Below are 23,947 nucleotides of genomic sequence, written 5' to 3' on the forward strand. Positions count from 1 at the left end.
AGGAAAACATAGGCAGAACACTCTATGACATAAATCACAGCAAGATCCTTTTTGACCCACCTCCTAGAGAAATGGGAATAAAAACAAAAATAAACAATTGGGACCTAATGAAACTTAAAATCTTTTGCACAGCAAAGGAAACCATAAACAAGACCAAAAGACAGCCCTCAGAATGGGAGAAAATAGTTGCAAATGAAGCAAATGACAAAGGATTAATCTCCAAAATTTACAAGCAGCTCATGCAGCTCAATAACAAACAACCCAATCCAAAAATGGGCAGAAGACCTAAATAGACACTTCTCCAAAGAAGATATACAGAATGTCAACAAACACATGAAAGAATGCTCTATGGACTTCTCTTGAGAGGTTTTAGGTATCACTGATGACTCTCAGATTTCTATATCCAGAGAAGACCACACTACTAGACGCCAGATTATCATTTTCAACTGCATGTTACACTTTGCCACAAGTTATCTCCCAAACATATCATAATTCAACATGCCCAAGATGATTCTAAAGTACATATGGAAATATAAATCTAAGATTAGTCAGGAAAGGTCTGAAAAAGAAGAGTAATAAGGGAGAAAGGAACCAGTCCTGTTGAAACATATTATAAAACTACAGTTATTAAAATAGTTTGATACTACCACATGAATACAGATCAATGGACCATAAATGAGCTTAGGAATTGATCCAAAGGCATAATTAGGTTTTTTAATATATGATTTTATTATAAACTATTAAAGGTCTCTCTAAGCAAGACACAAAGGAAGCCATAAAGGAGAAAATTGTTAAATTTGACTACATGAAAGTTAAAATTTACAGCACCACAAAAATACAGAAACAGAATCCAAAAACAAAAAACTGGGAAGAAGGATTTGCATCTGATATGGGAAAGGGCTGGTTCCCTGTATATATAAAGAGCTCTTGAGATTGAGAATCACTTAGAAAAATACCAATAAACCATTATTAAAAAAGAGGAAAAAAGGACCTAAACAGCCAGTCCAGGGAAAAAGAAAATTGGCTTATAAAAAATAAACAGAAAGATGCTCAACAACACTCATAATTAAAGAAATATAGGTTAATTTAAGGAACAACTCTCACCTTAAGATACAACTTTCACCAGTCAGAATGGCAAAAATCAGAGCATGTAATATACAATTTTTGGCAAGCATGTGGATAAATGCACACTGTTACACCCTGCTATATACCTTGCTTCTCAAAGCATGATCCTTGAACAAGCAGGATCTGCATGAACTGAGAGCTTGTAAGGAATGCAGCCCCATCCCAGACCTACTAAATCAGAATCTACATTTTAACGAGATTCCTAGGTGATTTGTTTGCACATGAAAGTTTGAAAAGCACTGCTCTAATACATTGTTGGTGGAAATGCAAATTAGCATAACCTCTTTGGATTTCAGGAGACTTTATCACAATTAAACATTCATATGCTCTGAACCAGAATTCCAGTTACAGGAATTTATCTAACAGATATAATCACATATGTGTGTGAAGAGATGTTCAAAGATATTCATTGCAGCATTATTTGTATTAACAAAAAATTAGAAACAACCTTAATTTTCATTAATTGGGTAAAGGTTAAATGAACTATGAAAAAGTCACACAAGTGCAACACTAGGCGGTTATTAAAAATTTGTGAAAAAGTACATGCAGATACAAAATTATCTCCAAGATATATTAAACACTAACAGCAAGGTTCTGAACAGTATTCTAGTATGCTTTTTTTTTGTATTCTGTTATTATAATTCTGATTTTACAGATAATGTAAGTGAGGCAGAGATGTTAAATAACTAGCCCAAGGCCACACAGCCAGCAGTGGCAGATTCAAATCTAGACAGTCTGGTTCCAGGGCTTATGTTCTTAACACTATGCCATACTGCTGCTCTGGGATAAACAAGAACCCGTTAATGATGGTTTCCCCCAGAGTATGGGGAACTCATTTTTCATTGTATATGCTTTTGTACTGTTTGAATGGTTTACCTTTTGCAAGTATTGCTTTAAAAAATAAAAACTTAAAAATCGACTTGTCCAAAACTGGACTAATTTCCCTCCCCACTCTTCTTGGTGACAGGCTTAATTATTTGTTGAAGTGAGAAATATGGCAGACACTCTGGGTTCCTTCCTCTACCCCTCACATTTTGTCCAACTGGGAACCAAGATTTATTGTTTCTACCTCCTCGACCATTCTCAGACAAGCCTCAAATCTGCCTTGCCACTCTATCCCTGAATCATAGATCACTTTGGACTATAACATTCATTTCCTAACTGGTACACCCGCTTCTTTTCTCCCTAAAAATATTAGCAGATACATCTTTCCAAAATGCAAATTTGATTCTGCCATTGTCATGCTTACAATTTTTCACTGGCTCCCCAGTGCCTGTGGGAAAAGTCCAAACTCATTAGCATGGCAACCTGGGTCTTCTGTGTTCTGGCCCAGCCTGCCTCTCTAGCCTTACCTCCCACCACCCCTCCTCATACACCCTACCTTCAGGACACTATTTTTTCCTCACATTTCCATGATTTTTACATACTACTCCTTCTATAGAAGTATGTTTTATCTTGGTCAATTCCTACCCTTCTTTCAAGACCAGACCTCAAGCATGACCTCCTTTATGTGGGTTTTTCTGGCTGCCAGCTATTAGACATTATGTATTCTGTACTAGGCAGGTTAGGATACCCTAAAGTCCCATGGCCTCTCAGTTTCCCACAGGAAATGTCTCCACTATCAAAGCACTCCTGTCTGAATGCTGTGCATTCACATTCCTCATGGACTCCCAACATGGATGCAGTATCCTGCAGCCTGTTTCTCTAGCTCTCTCCCCAGCTAGTTCAGTCTTCTCCCCAGGTCTCCCATAGGCCCCAGAACTCTTCTTGGTCACCCAGGACATCTGGGAGACTTTCCCTTTTATTCTCAATTGTAGATTCATCATGCCTCCCTTCCCATCCTTCTATCTCTACCTGTAGGTGAGGCAGGTTAGAATAGTGGTTAAGAACATGGGCTTTGGAGCCAGGCTGCCTGTGTTTGAATACGATCTCTGTGATTTTGTAGTTCTGTGATCTTGGGCAAGTTACTCAACCTCTCCAAACATCTGATTTTCCTCTCTGCACAATGGAGATGAATAGCACCTGCTTCGTAGGGTTGTTATGAATATTAAATGTTTTAATATTTGTAATACACAGTGAACACTATAAGTGCTTTTGATATAAAAATGCCTAAAGTATGGCGTGGAAGAATCTTTTCAAATTGGCATAGGAGGCAGGCCTTTTTCTCCTTCGGAGCTCTTTTCTACTAAAGATGGCTCGTTAGTATTAGGAACAAGTATACATGAGTCAGCAAGAATCCCCACCCCTTTTTAAGTCTCCTGTAATTCTGGCTTGTTTCCCCAAATGGATGACAGATTGAACCTTCTTGAGGGCAAGGATAATAGTGTAGACTTTTTAAGACTCCTTGACACCTGTTAAACACATGATAGACACATTTATTCCCATCAGTCTTACAATTAAATCCAAGTCCTTACAATGACCCACTCACCTGACCCTTGGCTCCTTCCCCAACCTCATTTCCTACCCTTCTTTGTCTTGTTCATTCTGCTCCAGCCACACTGGCTTTCATGGTCCTTGGACCATGGCAAGCTGATCCTATCTTGGGACCACTGCCCTGGCTGATGCCTCTGCCTAGAACATTCTTCCCTCAGATATTCACCTAGCTCCTTCCCTGACTTTAAGTCGCTGCTCAGATATCACCTCCTAATAGAGGCCTTCCCTGACCACACTCTAAAATAGAATCGGCCCTCACATAGCTCTGTCTGACAGTTTACCCCTTACCCTGCTTTCTCGGTCTTCATAGCACTTAGCACTACCTGTCATATTATACATTTATTGAGTTGAGCCCCATGAGGTCTGTCTAGTCTGTTTTATTCATTGGTTTGTCCCCAGCACCTTGAGCAGTGCTTTCTTGGCTCTCAATAACTAATGAATGAAAGAATCAATGAATGAATAAATAAAGGAATGAATTCAATGCAAGTACCTGTGTAGAAGGGGAAATACAACAAATTCTGTTCACTCCTAGAATTTTGAAAACTTTATAATTTTCAGTCCATGATTCTGTCTTTCAGCTTTAGCATTTTCAAATTAAATCCATATCCATGTATGGGTTTTGTTTCAATTTTATAAACATCACCTTGACAAAAGTTAAAATCTGATATAAATCAAGTCCAATTTTACAAAAAATTGCTTATTTGTTTGTTCTCCATCCCATGGGGAAGGAATGTGTATGATTGTGTGTGTGTGTGTGTGTGTGTGTGTGTGAGAGAGAGAGAGAGAGAGAGAGAGAGAAAGAACGGTTATCTGCAGTGAGGAAATTGGGTAGGGAGTAGGTTGGGGAGGTGGGAGTAGGGAGTCCAGGTTCCCCAGAAGGAAAATAATTTTGTTCAAATTGCTGTCTATTTTTTTTTTCTAAATTGTTGCTTCCAAATCCATTAGAAAACCAAACTGAAATCCAAAGAAATGAAAAGCTTGATGAACTAGAGGTTCGTAAACGTAAATACATCAGATCAGGGAATTTCTCAGCGGCTCATGCAGAGCATTGTGAAACCATGTGAAAGCTTTATGAAGAGAAACTTCAGCAAGGGGGACAGATATATGGCAGCTGCTTGCCAGCTCATATCTCCACTCAACACGGGAAGTTGTGATGTGGGAACTGCCCTCTTGGTTCTGGGATGGGCCTCACCATGAAGTAGAATGTTCCTGCCCCTGGAGCCCAAATTCTATTCAAGCAGCTGCCCTCTATTGTATACATAGCCACTGGAAGTTGAAGGAAGGTTCCCAGGCTCCCTTGGAAGACAAGACTCCACATAAGTCAAACCAGCAGCAGCCAGTATTTTAAAGAAGCCATTTGAAAATCTGTTTTCAAATGTATGATAGCATTCTTTAGAGTGATATGTCTCAAACTTGAGCGTGCATCAGAATCACTTGGCGGGCTTGTTAAAATTCAGATGGCTGGGCTCTACTCTCAGAGTTTCTGATTCAAAAGGTCTGGAGTGGGGCCCCAGAATTTCATTTCTTACAAATTTCCCGGGTGATGCTGATGCTGATCTATTCGACAGACTTTGAGAACTACTGTTTAGGGAAAAAAACAAAGGAATTTGGAAGCAAAGAACTTGGATTCAAGCCTTGTATGATTTACTTCACCTCTGAACTTGAGTTTCTTCTTTTCTAACATGGAGTTTATAAGGTTGTTGGAAGGATTAAATAGAATGGTGTCTGTGAAAGTTCTTTGTGAACTGTAAATATTAGCAGTTAAACGGCTTCACAAATAGTACTTGCTGCCATCCCCCCAGCAGATTTTCCTGTGCTTTGTCCCCTCTCCACACAACTTTGTCCCACCAAGTCCATCAGGCGCCTAGGAAAAACTAAAGCCAAAAAGGCCCTGAGTAGTAAAAAAATTTTTAACCCACTGGGCATGGCCATAGTGCTGACCTTGACTTGACCTCCCTTTTCCTCTGACTGGCCTCTTCTCAACTTGGTCCTCGTTCTTCCAGCCCTGGCCACCTCTCACAGCAAAGAACAGCAACTAGTGCTGACACTGGGGTAAAATACTGTCAGATGGAATTTTTTTTTAATTAGTAGCATAAACAGAGGAATCCACTGCCAAGCAGGAAAGCATTTGTTGGGGAAACCATTTTGCTAGGTTGGTGGGCTCTGAGCTGATTTCCCTGAGGGCAAAATCCAGATGTTTGAAAGAGTTAAGTGGAATCATAAGTATAATTGCAGATTTCTAACTTAGGAATGTGTCAGACAGTTGTATTAGACAGTTGCCAGGGTAAATGATGTCTGTGTAGAAGGGTGTCCTTTTTCTTTGGAAACCTTTTCTCATTCAAAACTAATACATGTGTAGTGTAGAAAATTTTGAAATTTTCTAAAGGTATAAAGAATTAAAATGACCCTTAATTCTGCCACACAGAGATAAATGCTTAGTGGTAAGATATTGGTACATTTTCATCCAGCCTTTTAATATGTGTATGCTTATACATGAATATATGTGTATGGATATATACTTTTTGATTTGGGCTGGTACTACATACAGGTTTGTATACTGTTTTTTCACTTTTGTAATGGCAGACTATTATTCCTTCCTGTAGATATACAGTACTTCACTTAACTTCCTAAATGTTGAACAGTTAGGATATTCCTAATTTTACATTATAAATTACCCTGCAGTCGATGACACTTCATGTACATAAATCAATGTGTGCATCTCTAATTGCTCTCTTAGGATAGAATCCTTGGAATGGAAAGATTAGATTAAAGGGTAGGAACATTTGTAAAAACAGGTATAATTCACGTACCATAAAATTCATTACTTTTAAGTGTGAGATTCAGTGGTTTTTAGTATATTTACAAGGTTGTATGAACACCACCACTGTCTAATTCCAGAAAAAATAAGCAGTGCTTCACAAATTTGCATGTCATCCTTGTGCAGGAGCCATGCTGATATCCTCCGTATTGTTCCAATTTTAGTATATGTCAGCTAAAGCAAGCACAGTAGGAACATTTTTATGTCTCTTGATGACATATGGCAAGTTTCCCTCTAGCAAATGTATACCCAATCCATTCCCATTCAGCAATGTATAAGAATGCCTCTTTCCCTTCAACTTTGCTGACACTTAGTTAAAAACATATATTGCCAATATCATTGAAAATGGCATTTTATTGTTTTGAATTTTTGATTAGCTCTGATTCCTCTGTAGCTGTTCTATAGAGATATGTCATCCACCCTCTTTCCTTTGCACGCATTTACCGTGGGCAGTCACATCCACTGCGACAGCCTCGGCTGCCTCCTCTCTGTGGATAATGATTACATGTCCATACCCTGCCCTAGCCTCTTTCTGGCACTGCAGCCCAGATGTCAAGCTGCTTGCTGGGCATGACTGTCTACATTATTTGACAGCATATCAAACACGCTCATGTCTAAAGTCAAACTCATGACTCCTGAAGCCAGCTCTGGCTCTCAGCTTCCCTATCTGGATTAGTGATACCACCATTCTCCTAGGTGTTTCATGGTCACCTTAACTCCTCTCCCTACTCCATGTTTAATTAGTAGTCCAAGCTTCTTGATTCTGTCTCTTATGTCCTTTCTCACATCCTTCCCTTCTGCTCCACACTCACTGTCATTGCTCTACTTCTACCTTTTATTATGTCTATTACACTAGCCTACTCACTTCACTATGCTTTCAGTATTTATCCATATAATTCATTCTACATGTGGCTATGAGAATAACCTTCCTAACATATGCTTTTACCATGTTGCTTTCCTAACCTGGAACCTCCAAAGTCTCTCTCTCACCTATTGTTAAAGTAAATGCTTTATCCTGACACTTAAGGCCCACCGTGTTGTTGCATCATTCTAATTATACTTCCTGTGTGCCTTACAGAAACTGTGTTCTTCCTTCAGCATATTCCTGCTTTATCCACTCTTGTTTTTGCAAAACCTGGCATGACCTTTTCCCCAGTCTCCTCCAGCTGAAATTGTCCTGAGTCTTCAAAATCAGAGGCTCTGTGAAGTGTTCCTTGATTCAATCAGCTGTACTTTCCCCCTTTTTTTCCTCATTGTCTGGTTTTAGACAGCAATTTTATAGTGTTTTCAACAAAAAATTAAGGAAGCTTGCTTAATGTTTTTATTACGAGTGGCTTTAAATTTTTATTGAAATGTAGTTGATTTACAATGTTGTGGTGTTAGTTTCAGGTGTACAGCAAAGTGATTTGGATATGTATGTATGTATGTGTGTGTTCTTTTTTTGGATTCTTTTCCATTATAGGTTATACAAGATATTGAATATAGTTGCCTGTACAGTAAATCCTTGTTGTTCTCCTTTTTTAAACTCTCATTTTGTTAGCATTTCCTTTATGACACAATATTCTGCCCTGTTTAGTTACTTAGCTATTTTTATTCACCCCCTACCACACTATACATTTCTAGAGCACAGGAATTATATCTTCTTCATTTTGGCATGTTCCATAGTACCTCTCCAAGCACGTTAAATGTAGATAGGAGCTCCATAAATGCTTGAATAAAAGAATGGTAAAGACTGCCAACTTTTTTTTTAAGAACTACTAATGACTCAGTTTCGGGAATGAATTCTGTGCTAAGAAGGTACAGATGCCAGACAACCCAAATGTCATGGCTTATTCTTCTTTTTCCCTCACTATCCACAGCCAATCCATCAACAAACACATTAAGCTCTACCTCTTCAAGATACCTGTAATCAAACCTCTTTTCTCTACCCCTACTGCTTCCTCCCTAGAACAAATCACCATTATCTCTTACCTATAAGAGCCTTTTTAAACTGGTTCCCTGGCTTCTACTCTTGTCCTGCCTAAATCTATCAGCCAAGTGAGATTTTTATAAAACTTAGATCATGGTAGTCCTCTGCTTAACAACCTCCAGTAACTTACTTCCCACTACACTGAGAATAAAACACAAACTTCCTATCTTGGCCTTTGGAAGCTCCATGATCTGGCCTTGGCACTTCCCCAACCTCATGTCCCTGTACTGTCTACCTTGCTCGCTGTGCTCCAGCTCTGCTGAGCATTGGCCATTCCTCATTGTCATGTTTGCTCGAAGCAGAGTGAGTAGGTTCTCTTCGTTCTATTTATGTCCTCACTGTTATTGGACGTTGTCTTTGGGCTTCATGCCTTTAGTAGTGGAGATGACTCAGGGAGTGGCCAGAAGCAATTCTAAAGGTTTGGAGACTTGACTTTAGGCAAAACTTTTGTGGAGTCCATCATTTTGCTGAAAGTTGGTACTCCAATACTGAGTTTGAGCTGAAGGAGGTATTTGGCTGAAAGGGAAAATGCTACAAATGTTACTGATAGAAATTGGAGCTGGAGGACAAACATCCTCCACCTTCTTTATCACTCTGGGTGTTGATTTAGGAAATTGGGCATCACGGCAGAAGCTGACTCAACAGATGGGGTTCTGTGAACCTATTGTCATTTTCCCTATGTGCTCCTCTGAAGCTCCTCAGGCTCTGGTGTTGCACCCTTAGCTTTTGTATATAAGGGAAGAGAGAAAAGCCCTCTTTGTTATTCAGATTCTTGACTTGCTCCCCTTGCTTCTAGAAGCTGTGAAATATGCATCATCCACCTCCTTGCCTTTGGGATCATTGACAAGAAATAGCTATGATGGGTATTTGTTATCAGACTATACATAGATAAACTAGAGTATGCTTCACAGTCCACTCTGAAAGAGAATTCCAAGTACTGTGTTTCTAAACTACTAAGCATTTTTCTAGCCCCTAATATTTGCAGAGCTCTCCCACATCATTCATATGGTTGCTTCGTGCCAACCTTCTTTAGAAAAAGAGGTGTCCCTGTGTTTTAAAGATTCCTGTGAAAAAGTGGAGAAATGAAAGCAAAAGGTCAAGTGTAAAGGCCCTAACCAGATAAGGGTATTGCTCTTTACCTGGAAAGCCAAAAGACACCCCTTGACACACAGCACAGCATTTCAGGGAGTCTTTTCTCCCACCCCAACATCCCTTTCGCTACGCTGGGTTTCCTTTAAGCCATGAATGGATCCTGAGGTGGAGGCTGGAGTGGGGGGATCCAGCAGGTTTACATGAAAGAACTTGACCTGGCTATTCCGAGAGGTGAGGGGAGGTAGTCCCTTCTATGTAAAGTACGTGTATCTCAGATGACCCAAATTATAGCTCCCCAACTGACAAGAAAGACCTTGTCCTAAGAGTTCTCTTTTAAATTATACATACATATATACACCCACATACACATAGATATACACACAGATATACACATACATACCCATACATGTACACAGACATATACATTCACACATTTACCTACACATACATGTTCTCCCTTGGTTGGGTCCGTATAAGGAAGGTCTCCAGATCACCAGGTTGCAGGGTCCCCCAGGTAACAGTGTGAGGAGGCCTTCAGAGCTCTATATCCCTCTACAGTGATCAAGCGACTTTTGCCTCCTTCTGTCAGATAAACAAGCCATGCATTGTTCTGTCCACCAGCTGTGTGCGGGCTTCCCTTCCTGCTGAGCGGGCCAGAATGAGCATGGATTCCTTCATGTGAGGCAGGTGGAATGCGCTGTTTTGGGGTGGGGGAGGCTGGAAGAGCCACAGAAAGTAAACGGAGCTAATCAAGGACACTCTTTTGTGCTTCTCCTTATCTAAACACTTTCAAAAAGGGAAAGAGCCTGCAGTAGGTTATGGGCCAGACCTCAGGCTAAGCATAACCCCAAGTAACAGGGGCCATATTTTTCTTCTTGCCCTGGGTTGGATCAGAGCCACGGTTCTCTTTCTGCTTGCCCTCTACCTTCCTCCCTCCAAGTAGCTCTTGAGGGGTCTGCTGGGAGCCAGGCTCAGAGACTGGTAGTGCTGTCAGAAGGTATTGGGGTGACACCCCACTACAGCAGCCAGAGGTTGACTCCTTCTAGAATTGGTCCACCTCCCTCCCCTCACCTCTCACAACAGCCTTTATGAGGCCTCTTCCGGGAGCCAGCTTCTGACAGATCTGCCACTTCTGCCTGCATGTGCTCACCCTCCTTGCACCCACGCCAAGTTCTTATCCTCTGAGTGCTTGGAAAAGAATCAGTCATCTTTTCCTTCCTCTGAACATAGGAGGTGTTACTTGCTCATGTTGTCTGGAACTTAGCTCTGCTAAGTGAGAGGGTACCTCTTTTACCCCCACCCCATCTCCCAGCCTCATTTCTAAATCCCAAACTGGCCAAACTGCTCACATTCCTCTCTAATCATCCTCTGCCCAAGGATTTCTTCAGTATATGCTATCTGTGCCCATCTGCCCATCATATCACCTCCTCTGGTGATTACCCAACTGTCATGCTCCCACCCTGCCTCCCTACCTGAGGCAGTCCCAAGAACATGCTTGCACCTTTAATCAAAACTTCCTCAGCCCACCTGGCCACTGACAGGGCCAGACTGCTATCAAATTTGTTATTCTTTATTTTGTTAGGAAATGGGGGGGTCAGGGAAGCATTTTTATGGCCTGGGTTACTGAGAGGAGGGAGGAAGGCACTTGGCGACCAGATTAGGGAAGGCTGGGTACCCAGGCCTGAATAATGACATTAGAAGGGGCTGTTTATTCTGATGCTGTTTCAGACCAGGGGTTATTCCCTAGTGTACTGCTAACACTAAAGGTATTATATTCCTTAGTGTATTGTCAGAATGTGGTTATCACACTGGCAGCATCACCATCACTCTAGAGCTTGTTAGAAAGTCAGAATCTGGAGCCCAGTCTAGAGCTACTGAATCAGCATCTGATTCAAGATGGACAGGTGATTAGTCTGGCCACTGAAGTTTAAGGAGTGCTGCTCTAGAGAACTAGGCTTGGCTTTTGAACCTTCTCTTAATTAGTCCTTTTGCTCACCTCTTCATTTGGCTTGAAGACATTCTTTTTCTAGCCACTAACAATACCCTTCCCATTATTATTTGGGGTAGAGGATAATATTAATAACGGATATCATTTATTGAATGCCTATCACGTGCCAGGCATGCACTGCAGATGAGGAAATTGAAGCTCTGTGACATGCCAAAGGCCAAACAACTAGTGAGTGGGAAAGCTGAGACTCCAAGCCAGATCCACATGCACATAAAATCCCCAAACTTCCCCCTTACAGTACTCCTAACTACCAAAGGAGGGCTTTGGCACCTGCCTTTTGTGGAACAGACGAAACCAAACCTCCCTAGGGGGTACAGAGGGAAGAGAGGGGAAGGTGCCTGCCGGAATGATTTCCCTAGAAAGCGAAGGCCCTGGCATCCTTCTTGTCCTGAGGAAGCTCACATAAACCCTCTCAGGGGCCAGAAATGGCTGGAATTGGGACCAGAGACCAAGGGAAACTGGAGTGGGGATCCAGCAATATTATGAAGGGAAAACCCTAACTCTAAATCCCCAAGAGAAATAAAATTCTGTTGCCTGAGCTTGGGCTTAGTGTGTGCAACAAACTCCTGTGGGGCTGCTCTGGGTTCTGGCTGTTGCGTAGGTCATTGAGGACATCATGTGGACCCCCAGGCTCTGGCCTGGGACTATTACGTCAGAGCATGCCATAGTTGGACGGGTTGTTTGTGACAATGGACTTTAATGTTTTATTTTGCAGAGAGGAAACAGAAGCCCATACAGGGGGAGTAAATTGCCAGAGGTCAGAGCAAAATCATGGCAGAGGCAGGGATGCTTACTCCAAGCAGCACTATTCTGGAGTTGGAGTCTCTGGTGTGAAATGCAGTTTCCTTTGGGTCTGCTCAGGTGCCTGTAGGACATGCAGACCCTGAAAATACAGCCCAGAATGGTTTGTGAATCTTTCTATCTCAGCAGGACATTCATCTTGGGAGATCTCTAGGTTACTTGCCCCCATCTATGTAAAATCAGCTGTAGTGCTACTTGCTTTTCTGGACCTGGAGGCTGCTGGGCCTGGCTGATCTGGGCTTTCCTTTTCTGGGGCCCAGAGGACCTGCGGAGATGGCTGGGTGGGGTCAACCCAGTCCAGGAAGCACAGGAATTCTTTTAAGTGTATGCGTCTGGGGTATTTTTCTCTCTCACTTACGTGTATTTTTAAAAATTCTTTTTAGACACCCGCTTTATCTTTCCCAAACATCATTTCCTTGCTCCTTTCCTGAGTTCTAGCAGTGGCTGGGGGCCCAGCTTCCTTATTGGCCTCTGAGCTGTGGAAGGGGGCGGGCCAGGGCTCAGAGGAGGCTGGAGTAGGGAACAGGGGGGCTGTTTATGCTGCTGGAACTGCCTTTCATCCTTCCCTTTGCCACCAGGGTGCTGGCTGGTTTCTGGAGCAGCGTCTTCACTCCTATCCAGCTCTTGACACTGGCTTTCATTCCCTAAGGCTGTGGCCTCCTCTAGGCCCAACCAGGCTGATGGCCATACCTTGCCTTCAGTGCTATTCCTTTCTGTTCTTGGAACTGGGACCTGGCTGTGCTTGAGCCCCTTGAATCACACTCAGGGGCTTGGGCTGATGGCCCCTCTTGTCAAGAGGACTTAAAGGAAGGCAGATGGGTTTCTGCTAAAGGAGGATCCAGCCTGCAGAAAGAAGCCCAGGGGGCTGGCTGGAGGGATTGTTGAGGAACATCTGAACTGGCTGGATAATCAGCTCTCTCCTAAGCCATCTCCCCATCCTGGGCAACTTCCATGGTAGGTACTACTGGTAGCCATGGCCATCATGGCTGCTGCTGCCTCTTCCCCCTTCGGCTTTCTTTCTTCAATATCCCGTTTTGCTTCCTAAGAAAGGAATTTGGGGGTAATGAATGATAGGGTGTGTGTTTAATGATGGTGCCTTAGGAGAAAGGGGTTGTTGCCTCCACAGCTAGGCCTGGAGCTACATGGTTGGTGGTTGGCATTTTCTTACCTCTGTGCTTATTTCTCCTCATCCTCTTTCCCCACTGCCTAAGGAGGGGATGGTTTAAACTTTAGGGCTACTGAGACTTCCCTTTTCTGACTGCTTCTTGAAGGAATGGCTAGGAGAAGCCTTAGGTGTATAAGCTTTTTGAGATAGATCCCTCTTTGGGGAGGCGGGGTCGTGTGGTATCCTAAAAAGGGTTGGAGGACCTGAGCCTCATTCTCAACTGCTGGTTACTAGCTGTGTGTTCTTGGCAAAGCAGTTCAGCTCTCTGTGTCTCTCTTTCTGCATCTGTAAAGGGGCCATAATAATAGCGCTTACTGATAAGGCTGGAGTGAGGATTGAATCAGCTAATGCATGCAAAGTGCGCAGTGCCAGGTACATCTTAAGTATCCAATAAGTGGTCCCTGTTGTTATTTTTTTAAGTTAATAGTGTTAAGTTTTTTTAAGTTAATAATACATCAGACACTATGCTGAGTGATTTCACACATGAGACTGCGTTTAATCCAGCCTTTAACTCATGAGTAAGGGATGGTGATCATCTCCATTTTACAGATAAAGAATCTACAACTGAGAGAAGTGACTTGCCCCAGGTCACACTGCTAGGATTGGAATGTGAGTGTGGACTGACTCCAAGTCTAGGACTCTTCAGGAATAATAATAGGCCAAGTATTAGACCCTACAGATAGTTTCCTCTCCTTTCCTAATCTAGGCCTAGAAGGCTCCAGCTCTGGCTGCAGTTCCTCCACTGGGATTTTCCTCCCTGCAACTTGTGCTTTTCTCCCAGTGGTCCCAAAGCCCCCACTGCCTTGCATCTGTCTCCTTTAGGGTTGTTTCCCACTCCTGGAGAAACCCCAGAGAGAGTAGGAGCCTTTGTAAGCTGTCTTTCAAAGTGTGGCAAGGGAGTGATGCTAGTGGAACCTTGACAGTGGATGGACAAATCTGGGTGGAAGTACTCTTAAACCATCGAGAAGGAAAAGTCTGAGCTGACAACCCTTACTATAGTACCTACTACATATTGACCACTTGTTATGCATCAGTATGTGTCCCAGATGCTTTGAGAATATTCTCTCTCATCCCCACAATAACCTAGCCAGGTAAGGATTATTGTTTTGTTTTGTTTTTGGATAAGAAAACTGACTAAAGCTCAGATAGGTTAAGTGACTTACACAGAATCACACATCCAAAATGGTAGTTAGGCTATGAACCTAGTAGATCTGTCTCACTTGTTTTTGTCTCGTTGCCTGCTGGCTTGGTATAGTTACTACGATGAGACTAACGTACATGAAATGATGATGAGCAATATCAAACATTATATTATGATGGGCTAAATTTTGGGGACTAGATTACTAAGGACAAGCTCCCTGGAGTAGACATTACTCGAGCAGTAACTTGAATAACAGGTGGGATTTAGAGTAACAAAATGAGAGGGGGCATTCCAGGCAGAGGGAACATTCACAGTAACAACTGAAACCCTATTCTAGGCAGTTGACATTCATGGTCTCATTTGATTATTTTACGACTCTATTAATTAGGTACTGTTATCCCCATTTTACTATCATGGAAGCTAGAGCTCTGAGAAGTGAAAGCACCTGTCTAAAGGAACAGAGCTTTTAAGTGGTGGATTCCAACCAAGGTCCAGTTCCAGAGCCTGTGCTAGATTCTACTAGAAAACCAAAAGCAGAGGCACAAAGCTGGTTGCAGGGTGTGATTGGAACAGAGATGTGAGAGCTTGGGCTGGGTGGGTAAAGATAGCTTATAAAGGGCTTTGAAAGTCTGATCCAGTTTACATTTGCTGCAGGACAGGTTAAGAAATAGGGAGCCAGTGAAGATTCTTGAATAGGAAAGTGCCACAATCCAATTGGTGTTTGACATGATATAATCTAAAAGCAGTGATTGGAGGTAGAACAAGGTAAGACTGGCTGGCAGACTAACACAGCATTTTGGACACAAAGTGTTAAAGACTAGAACAGGAGCTGTGGGTGGCAGGCTCTGTGGAGGAGAAAAATGATTACGTGGAATAGCCTCAATAAAAATAGTGGTGGGGGGCGGGGGGAGAGATAGAAAGAGGAAAAGCCAAAGAGATACTGTAAAAAAAGGCTCAGTAGAATTCAGTAAGAGACTGGATGGTTGGTGCACTCAACTTCAGGAATGCTGGATGTGGAAGAAGGGCCCAAAATAAGAGAGGTGCCATGCTCTCCACTGTATCCGCAGTGCCTAGAAATGTGGTACATGGTAGATACACATGGTACCTAGCACATACTAGTACATGGTACTTCTGTGAGATGCTTTATAAATCGTTGTTAATGGATGACTTCTGGGTAACAGCTGCTGGAGAGATTTCTAGAATCATGGTTTTGTGTGTGAAACTCTAGAGCAGGTGCCTCCCCACAAGGTCTTCTAGTGCCTTGAGCCTCCCTGCTGGGCACTCTGAATCCATGATAGAACAGTATGGTTAAATGTGGGGGCCTCACCTCCTTTCCTTCCCATAAGTTTTAGCCACTGCTACTGACCTGTGGCTCTGGTTCCTGACCTTTGGTAGGCAGCTTCCCCTGCCCTTCCTCTTACACCTCCTTCTCTGTGTCTGGCCTGTTACCACTCAACACATGTTTTCCCCAGCAAGGTCATTCTCCTCAGGACTACCTTTTTAGGCCTTAGCCCTCTAGAGCTCTGCACAGCTGGGATATTCTGTGTTTCCGCTGGGGTGAGGGGCATTCCCAGCTAGGATGGAATCAGCTTGAGTCTGTCTACTACTGCTCCTGGGAGGTAGAGAGCTGATGTATCCCCCTCTATAACAGGAGTGTTGAAAACACGGGCCCTTATCTTAGTCAACTCTGCTCCCTCAGTGTGTCTAGTATGGAATCTGCCACAGTAAATGAATGAATAAATTAGTAAATAAGCTATCATCTATTTCTCTCTCCATCATCTCCTTTATTTATCATCTGTTTCCCTTACTCTGTCATTATCTTGTTCTCTATCATCCATTTCTCTCTGTGTAGTTCCTTATAGTTTTTCTCAGACTTTTCTTCCTTTCTGTCATTTATTTTTCTCTGTACCATCTCTCCCTCTTATCTCTGTCATCTGTCTGGCCCTTCTGACATCTATCTTTCTCCCCTTGATTCCTCTCCCCTCCCTTTCTCTCCCCTCCCCTCCTCTCCTCTCCCCTCCCCTCCCTTTCCCTCCCTCTCTCCCTCTCTCTCCTTCCCCCTTCCCTCCTCCCTTTCCCCTCTCTCTTATTCTCACCCCTCCCCTCATTCGCTCTCGTATCAGTCATCTCTTTATCTTCTGGCACTACCCATGCCCCATACATGCTCTTCCCCATCCCATTCTTCCCCACTTGCGAGGGTGGAATCTATTCATGTGAGATATACCAGAGCACAGGGATGGGTCCTGTAGAAGCCAGTCAGTGCAAGAGTTGTGACTGCAGCCTCCAGCACCAGACAGACGCTGTGGTTGTATCCAGAGCCTTGGCCTCAGACCCATTTCCCTTTATTCACCCCTGTCCTGCTGAACAGCCGGTCTCCCCTGTCAGCCTAGCACACCATCCACCATCTCGTTCTATTCTCCCTGGCAGGAGTTGGGGCTCCTTGCCACCCTTTTGCCTACAAACTTGGGGACCTCACCTCTGTGCCCATCTTATCCTTCACTCTCTGAATGCCTTTACCATGCTTTATTTGAATTAGGTTTTTCTCTCTCACTAATCTGTAAGTCCTCAAGGGCAAAGCCATTATTTGATTGATCTCTGTATCCCCAGAGCTATGTACAGATGGTACACAAGACACATACCACAAATGCTTATCAAATGAATAAGGCAAAAATTGGCAGCCAATTGGTGGTGACTTGCTCAAACTTCTCAGTCATTTACCTATCCCTTTCTTAGAGAAAAATGGGAAGATTGGCCAGAATGATTTTTTTTCTCAGAGAAAACTTAGGGTGGGCACACTGTTCATTGGGCAGCAGCACTCACTTATTCCACAAATATTTATTGAGCATCTACTATGCGTCCGGCACTGCTATACATGCTTGGGATACACCCATGAGCAAAAGAGCCCTGTGACGCTAACATTCTGTATCTCCAGGGATTGTCCTTGGGGTGAAGGAGATTTGAGTACTGAGAGCTGAGGGGGTGGCCACTAAGATTCCTACATCAGCTCCTTGCAAGATGTTCTACTTCATTTAAGGGAAAGAGGGGGTGGGGGCGGAAGCTGCCTAGGAAGTGATTTCAGCTCTGGTTCCCTAAGTTGACTTCCTGTCCCTTTCTTACTGTAGGAAGAACACCCCCGTCAGTAGGCCACATTCATGGCATGTGGCCAAGCTGCTGGAGGGATGCCCTGAAGCAGCCACCAACATGCATTTCCCTTCTGAAGCCTTCAGCTTGTCCTGGCATTCCGGCTGCAACACGAGGTAAGTTTAGAACCCTCCCCTCAAGATGGGGTAGAGGCTAGATCACCCAGCCACTCCCTCTCCTCTGCTCTCATCCCCGTTGGAGGCTGTAGAGCCCAGAGTGCTATCCCGGAAAATGGGGTGGGGTTCCAGAGAGCCTGGCTTCTGGTCCTCATCTACTGAGAACTGTCTGTGACTTTGGGACAGTCCCTTTCCTTTTAAAAAATGTTTCCTTGAAATACTGACCTCACTTGACTTGCAAAACACCACTCTCTCCTCCTTTTCACCTTATTTCCTTTGTAGTCTCTTTCCCTGGCTCCTCTGCATCGTCCTGGTCTCTGATATCAGTGGCCCTGAGGCTGGGTTCTGGTCCTCTTCTCTAGCTACAGTGACTCATGGTGACCTCATCCATTGTTCCTCTCATCCCAGCTCTGTCACAGAACCAAAGCTTTCAGAATGGGAACCTCCCTGAATAACAGGGTCCAGCTGCAATGATAATCTCTCAATTTAGGGTGCTTGGGATGGTCTGTGGTTGAAACAGCTGCCCAGCAGACTCGGAGAACTTTCTCAGCAAGCCCAGAGCCACCAAAGCTGCTGGCCTCAGCTGCCTTTTCCCTTCCACAAGATCTTCCCTCTGAGAAGGGATTTCTGTTGAGGAGGCTCAGGGAAGCTAAGGGTTGAGTTTGCCCTGACTCGGTGTCTTTATTTGGCATCGGAAGCCAGGGCCTCAGGGAAGAGGCAGAGGCAGTTTTGTTCTGGGAGAATACACAGAAATACATTCTGAGCTTGGCTCCTGTTTGAGTGGGGTCGTGGCTGTTTTCAGCAGGAAGGGTGGTGGGTTGGGTAGCAGATCTTGCCAAGGAGTAATTGATGGATTCCTAGCCCAGAGGTCAAGTAAGTGGAGTGGCTAAGGGGCAAGGCAGGGAGCAAGAATTAGGAAAGGCTGACCTGGGGGATCTTGTGGGCTCCTGCCACCGCTCAGCTCTGGTGTTTGGAACTGTGGCCTTTCTGAGGGCAGCCTGCAACCTCCTGGGTTTCTAGCCACAGGGTGTTACTGGCATGACTTGGCTCAGTTTGGCTTTGTGTGTGGGAAATGGTACTTAAAATTCAAGATTTTGTCTGATCCTAGTCCCTTCTTTGTTCTCCCCGGTTTGGCTTTGCCATGGGGGATGAGGGCGGCCTGGGTGGGCAGGGACCACTATAGTATCAAAAGTCGTAGTAGAGGGGATGCTGATAACAATAGCCATGAAAACAACAATCAAGAGAGCAGCAGCTCCTGGTATTGAACCTTCGCTAGGTGCCCAGACTGCGACAAGAGCTTCACTTTTATTATCTGATTTCACCCACAAAGCAACCCTCTGATACAGATATTACTATTATTTACATTTAACAGACAGTGTAGCAGAAGACCTAGGACATTAGACTCATAGAGGCCTGGGTTCAAATTCCAGGTCTGCTTCTTTGCTGCTGTGTGAGCTTGTCAGTTTATTTTCCCTCTCTCAGCTTCAGTTTTCTCATTTGTCAAGTGGAGATAATAATCTCTCCCCTTCAGTTTGAAATGAGACATTGTAAAGTGCCTGGCACATTGTAAGTCCTCGGTAAATGGTGAGGATTATTATTACCAAGAAAAGAACCGGGCAATGCCTAAATTCTGGCCCTGTCTGGGCCATGAACTAGAGCTGGGCGATCTTGAGAAAAATCACATCCTCACAATCACTTCCCTTTGCAGGGCTTGCTTGACACCAGTGATTCTCAAAAGCATGGTCCCTGAACCAATAGCACCAGCATCACCCAGGAACTTGTCAGAAGTAAAATTCTCAGGATCCACCCAGACCTAAAACTCTGGGCATGAGACCTAGTCACCTGGGTTTTGATGAGCCCTCTGGGTGATTCTGATACATGCTCAAATTTGAGAACCACTGATTTACAAAATGGGCTGGCTGAAATTAAATCAACCCTTTAGGACCCCTCTCAAATGCTAATAGTCTGTGCTTATTTCTCCTAGCAGAGAGCTATAGCTGACTCCCTGGGGGCAGCAGTAGTCCAGAAGCAATTCTAGACTCACTGAAGGCAGAGAAACAGAGCACAACCCTCAGTGGAGTTCTCACACTGTTAGTCTTTGGGATCTTGCCCTATCCTTCTTCCACATATCATCTTGTCTCCCATTTTACCACATTTCTTTGTACCCCCAGTGTCCATCTGTTCCCCTGTTTCCCTTCCTTCCTCTTTTGCCTTATCTCTCTCTCACTTGTGACATGGGTGCCTCTGGGTGTCCTGCTTCTCCCATGGTAGGGCTGGCCAAGGTGGGAAATGGATCTGGTGACGTAACTAACTGGTGTGTCCTGTGTCTTGCAGTGACGTGTGTGTGCAGTGGTGTCCACTCTCCCGGCACTGCAGCACTGAGAAAAGCAGCTCCATTGGCAGCATGGAGAGCCTGGAGCAACCAGGCCAAGCCACCTATGAGGGCCACCTCTTGCCCATTGACCAGAGCACATACCCCAATCAGCGTGACTCAGCCTATAGCTCCTTCTCGGCCAGCTCAAATGCCTCTGACTGTGCCCTTTCCCTCAGGCCAGAGGAGCCAGGCTCTGTGGACTGCATCATGCAAGGCCCAGGACCAACTAAGGCCCCTAATGGCCAGCTTAATGTGGCCGAAACCTCAGGAGGTGGCCGGCATACCAGTGGGGGCCACTTGACTCCTAGCTCCCAGATATCATCCCGTCCACAGGAGGTCCACCCCTCAGGGCCTGCCAAGGCTGCCAGGGGTCCACCACAACCTCCAGTGAGGCGAGACAGTCTTCAGGCCTCCAGAGCCCAACTCCTCAATGGAGAGCAGAGCAGGGCTTCTGAGCCTGTGGACTCCTTGCAACAGAAGGAGAAACCTAGCTTGGACACCATGCTATCCCCAAGGAACCCTAACAGGTTCTGCTGCCTCAGCGGGCAAGACCAAGTGACAAATGAGGCCCATCAGAACTGTGAGCTCAGCCAACTTCCTGAATCCAGCCAGAAGGGCTCTGAGCATCTACTGATGGAGGCCTCGGCCAAAGCTGTTGGATTCCCAAAAGCATATGACAAAGCTTCCAGCACAGATTCCAGCCCACTCAACCAGGCTTCAGCAGAACTAGCTAAGGCTTCTTCTTTTGGCAGCCCTCCACACCCCACAGGACATCGCCATAGTGCCCCTGAACAGCTACTGGCGTCCCACTTGCAGCATGTGCACCTTGATACTAGGGACAGCAAGGGGACAGAGATTCCAGCTGGGCAGGATGGGCAGGAGTGGACTCTATCCCCTTTGCACAGTAGCCACACAGGCAAGAAAAGCCCATGTCCCCCTGCAGGAGGAACCCAGGACCAGCCCAGCAAAGAGAGAAAGACCAGGCCAGTGGATGATAGACTTCTGGGTTCGGGGCATCAGAGCCCAAGCAGTTCCCCACATGGAGAGGCTGATGGACAGCCTCCAGAAAGAAGTTTCCAGGACCCAAACAGAGCAAGCAGAGCTGACAGTGAATTGTCCAGCCAGAAGTCCTCTGCCTCTGGCTCCCTTGTTCAACAAACCACTAAAGTAGCTGGCCGCACAGAGGCGACTGAAGAAGGGGACAGTGAGCCCAAGGAGTGTGGCCGGGTGGGTGGTAGGCGAAATGGAGGGACCCGGGGCCGCTCGATACAAAACCGGCGGAAGAGTGAGCGTTTTGCTACCAATCTACGTAATGAAATTCAGAGGAGGAAGGCCCAGCTCCAGAAAGGCAAGAGTCCCTTGTCACAGCTGTGTGACACCAAGGAGCCAGTGGAAGAGACCGAGGAGTGTCTAGAAAGTCCTCCACTTCCTGCCTCTAACTCATCCCTTCTATCTTCGTATAAAAAACCACCTAGCCCCAGAGACAAGCTCTTCAACAAGAGCATGATACTCAGGGCTAGGTCTTCAGAGTGCCTCAGCCAAGCCCCTGAGGGCCATGAATCTAGGACGGGCTTGGAGGGACGAATGAGCCCTAGCCAGAGACCTGGCCAGTCCTCTTTGAGCCTGAACACCTGGTGGAAAGCATCTGACCCATCCTCCTCAGACTCTGAAAAAACAAATGTTCACCGTGGAGTCCGTGGAGGTCACTGGAGATGGTCGCCAGAGCATAACCTGCAGCCACATGTGGCACTAGCCGTGGAAAACTCTTCCAACCCAGGTGACAAGGAACTGAAGGCTTCTACTGCCCAAGCTGGGGAGGAAGCCACCCTCTTGCCCTTTGCAGACAGAAGAAAGTTCTTTGAAGAGAGTAGCAAATCCTTATCTACATCTCATTTGCCAGGTTTAACCACTCATAGCAAGACTTTTACCCAGAGACCAAAACCTGTTGACCAAAACTTCCAGCCAATGAGCTCCAGCTATAGGGAATTGAGGCGCCATCCCATGGACCAATCATATCACTCCACAGACCAACCCTATCATGCCACAGACCAATCATATCATTCCATGTCACCCCTTCAGTCAGAAACTACCACTTACAAAGAATGTTTTGCAAGCAAAGGTCTAGAACAATCCATGTGTTGTAAGCCACTACACTGTGGTGATTTTGATTACCGCAGGACGTGCTCTTACTCCTGCAATGTCCAGGGAGCTGTAGTCCATGACCCTTGCATTTATTGTTCTGGGGAAGTCTGCCCTGCTTTGCGAAAGAGAAATATGATGCCAAACTGCTACAACTGCCGGTGCCACCACCACCAGTGCATCCGGTGTTCAGCTTGCTATCATAATCCCCAGCACGGTACCCTTGAGGACAGCAGCTTGGCACCTGGCAACACTTGGAAACCCAGGAATCCAACAGTGCAGGTGAGGACTTGGCTCTTGGATGGGTGAGCTTCATTATTCTCTTTGTGAGGAGAAAGCTAGGTAAATCATTCGAAAACATAACAATTATAATATCTTAAAATTATATAGTGCTGGGTCCACCAGGTGGTAGCTTACTAACCTTGGGCAAGACATTCAGTGATCAAAATTGCACTTACCTCATCTTTAGAGGTAGAATAACATAACTTTTGCTTCACAAAATGAACAGAACTGGGCTTTATATCCTGACTGTATAATTGGTATCTGAGTGACCTTAAGCAAGTCATCCATCCACCAAAAGTTGTAGTTATGTTATTCTTTTGAAAGGGAAAAAGAAAAGAATTTTTACCTCATAAAATGGCCAGTACTAAATGAAGTCTTATTACCTCATCTATAAAGTGGAGGAAAGTAATGGCTGCCTCATGAATTAGTTGGGTGGATCAAATGAGATTGTGTAACACAGAGTGCCAGGCTTAGTGCCTGATCCAAAACAGCATGTATTCCCTTCCATTTCCTGCTTTAAAATATATTTGGAGCTGAAAAACTTGCAGATGTCTCCCAGGCTTTGTTTGCAGAGACCCAGGTCTAAACTGGCTGTTGCTATACCCTGGTTATGACCTACAACTCTAATACAAGCCACCACAATCCCTCAGGGTATTTGTGGGAGGACTCCCTATGCTGTTGCCAGCTTACCGCCAGATTCCTTCCCCATGGCTTTCCTAGTGCCACCTTTTGGCTGGTGCATTCAAACCAGAAGTTAGTTCCTGTGTTGAACTGTTTTTGCATAGGCCTACACTTCTGAAAGACTTACTGTATGAAATTGCTCAATACATATTCTTTGAAGAAACGAAACTTAGGGGTAAAAGAAGCCTTACACAGAAGAGTACATACTCTACTATTCCTTTATATAAAGTTCTAAAACAGCTATTCTATGGAAAAACATTTCAAAACAGTGGTTGCCTGTGGCAGGCAGCACAGAGATTGACTAGGAAAGGGCATGAGGGAACTTTGTTGGGTGATGATCTATATCTTGATATGAGTTTGAGTTACACAGGTGTATACATTTGCCAAACCTTAACAGATGTACACTTAATGTTTGTGCATTTCGCTGGAAGTAAATTTTGCCTAAAATACTGTAAACAAGTATCAAATTTTAATGATATGTATGCTTGAGTTTTTGAAGTATATTGATTTGCACAACTTATTTTCTAGTTTTCAGCATACAGATGTTGCACATATTTTGTTATATTTATCCTTAAGATTTCATGTTTTTGCTGCCATTGTAGATACTATTGTTTTCTTAAGGTCAAGTTAAAATTCTTTACTATTATGTAGAAATGCAATTT

General features: G+C 44.5%; 1 protein-coding gene and 1 non-coding gene across 3 annotated transcripts in view; one reads left to right on the forward strand and one right to left on the reverse strand.

Annotated features, from left to right (window-relative positions):
* SHROOM4 (shroom family member 4) overlaps window positions 1–23,947 on the forward strand; it is a 211,783-nt gene that overhangs the window by 147,442 nt on the left and 40,394 nt on the right. The window contains exons 1-3 of one of the 2 annotated variants that reach the window (XM_055081698.1): window positions 13,003–13,200; window positions 17,675–17,809; window positions 20,144–22,604. In XM_055081698.1, the coding sequence (XP_054937673.1) occupies window positions 17,754–17,809; window positions 20,144–22,604 (2,517 nt within the window). In that variant the 5' untranslated portion in view covers window positions 13,003–13,200; window positions 17,675–17,753. Of the gene's footprint in view, window positions 1–13,002; window positions 13,201–17,674; window positions 17,810–20,143; window positions 22,605–23,947 lie in introns of those variants that run through there. The other variant, XM_024116902.2, reaches the window with a different exon arrangement.
* LOC112062456 (U6 spliceosomal RNA) lies at window positions 6,458–6,561 on the reverse strand. The gene has a single exon (XR_002890741.1). It is a non-coding gene; the product is annotated as a U6 spliceosomal RNA (small nuclear RNA).

Source organism: Physeter macrocephalus, chromosome 21 (genome assembly GCF_002837175.3).
Source record: "Physeter macrocephalus isolate SW-GA chromosome 21, ASM283717v5, whole genome shotgun sequence".
NCBI lineage: Eukaryota > Metazoa > Chordata > Mammalia > Artiodactyla > Physeteridae > Physeter > Physeter macrocephalus.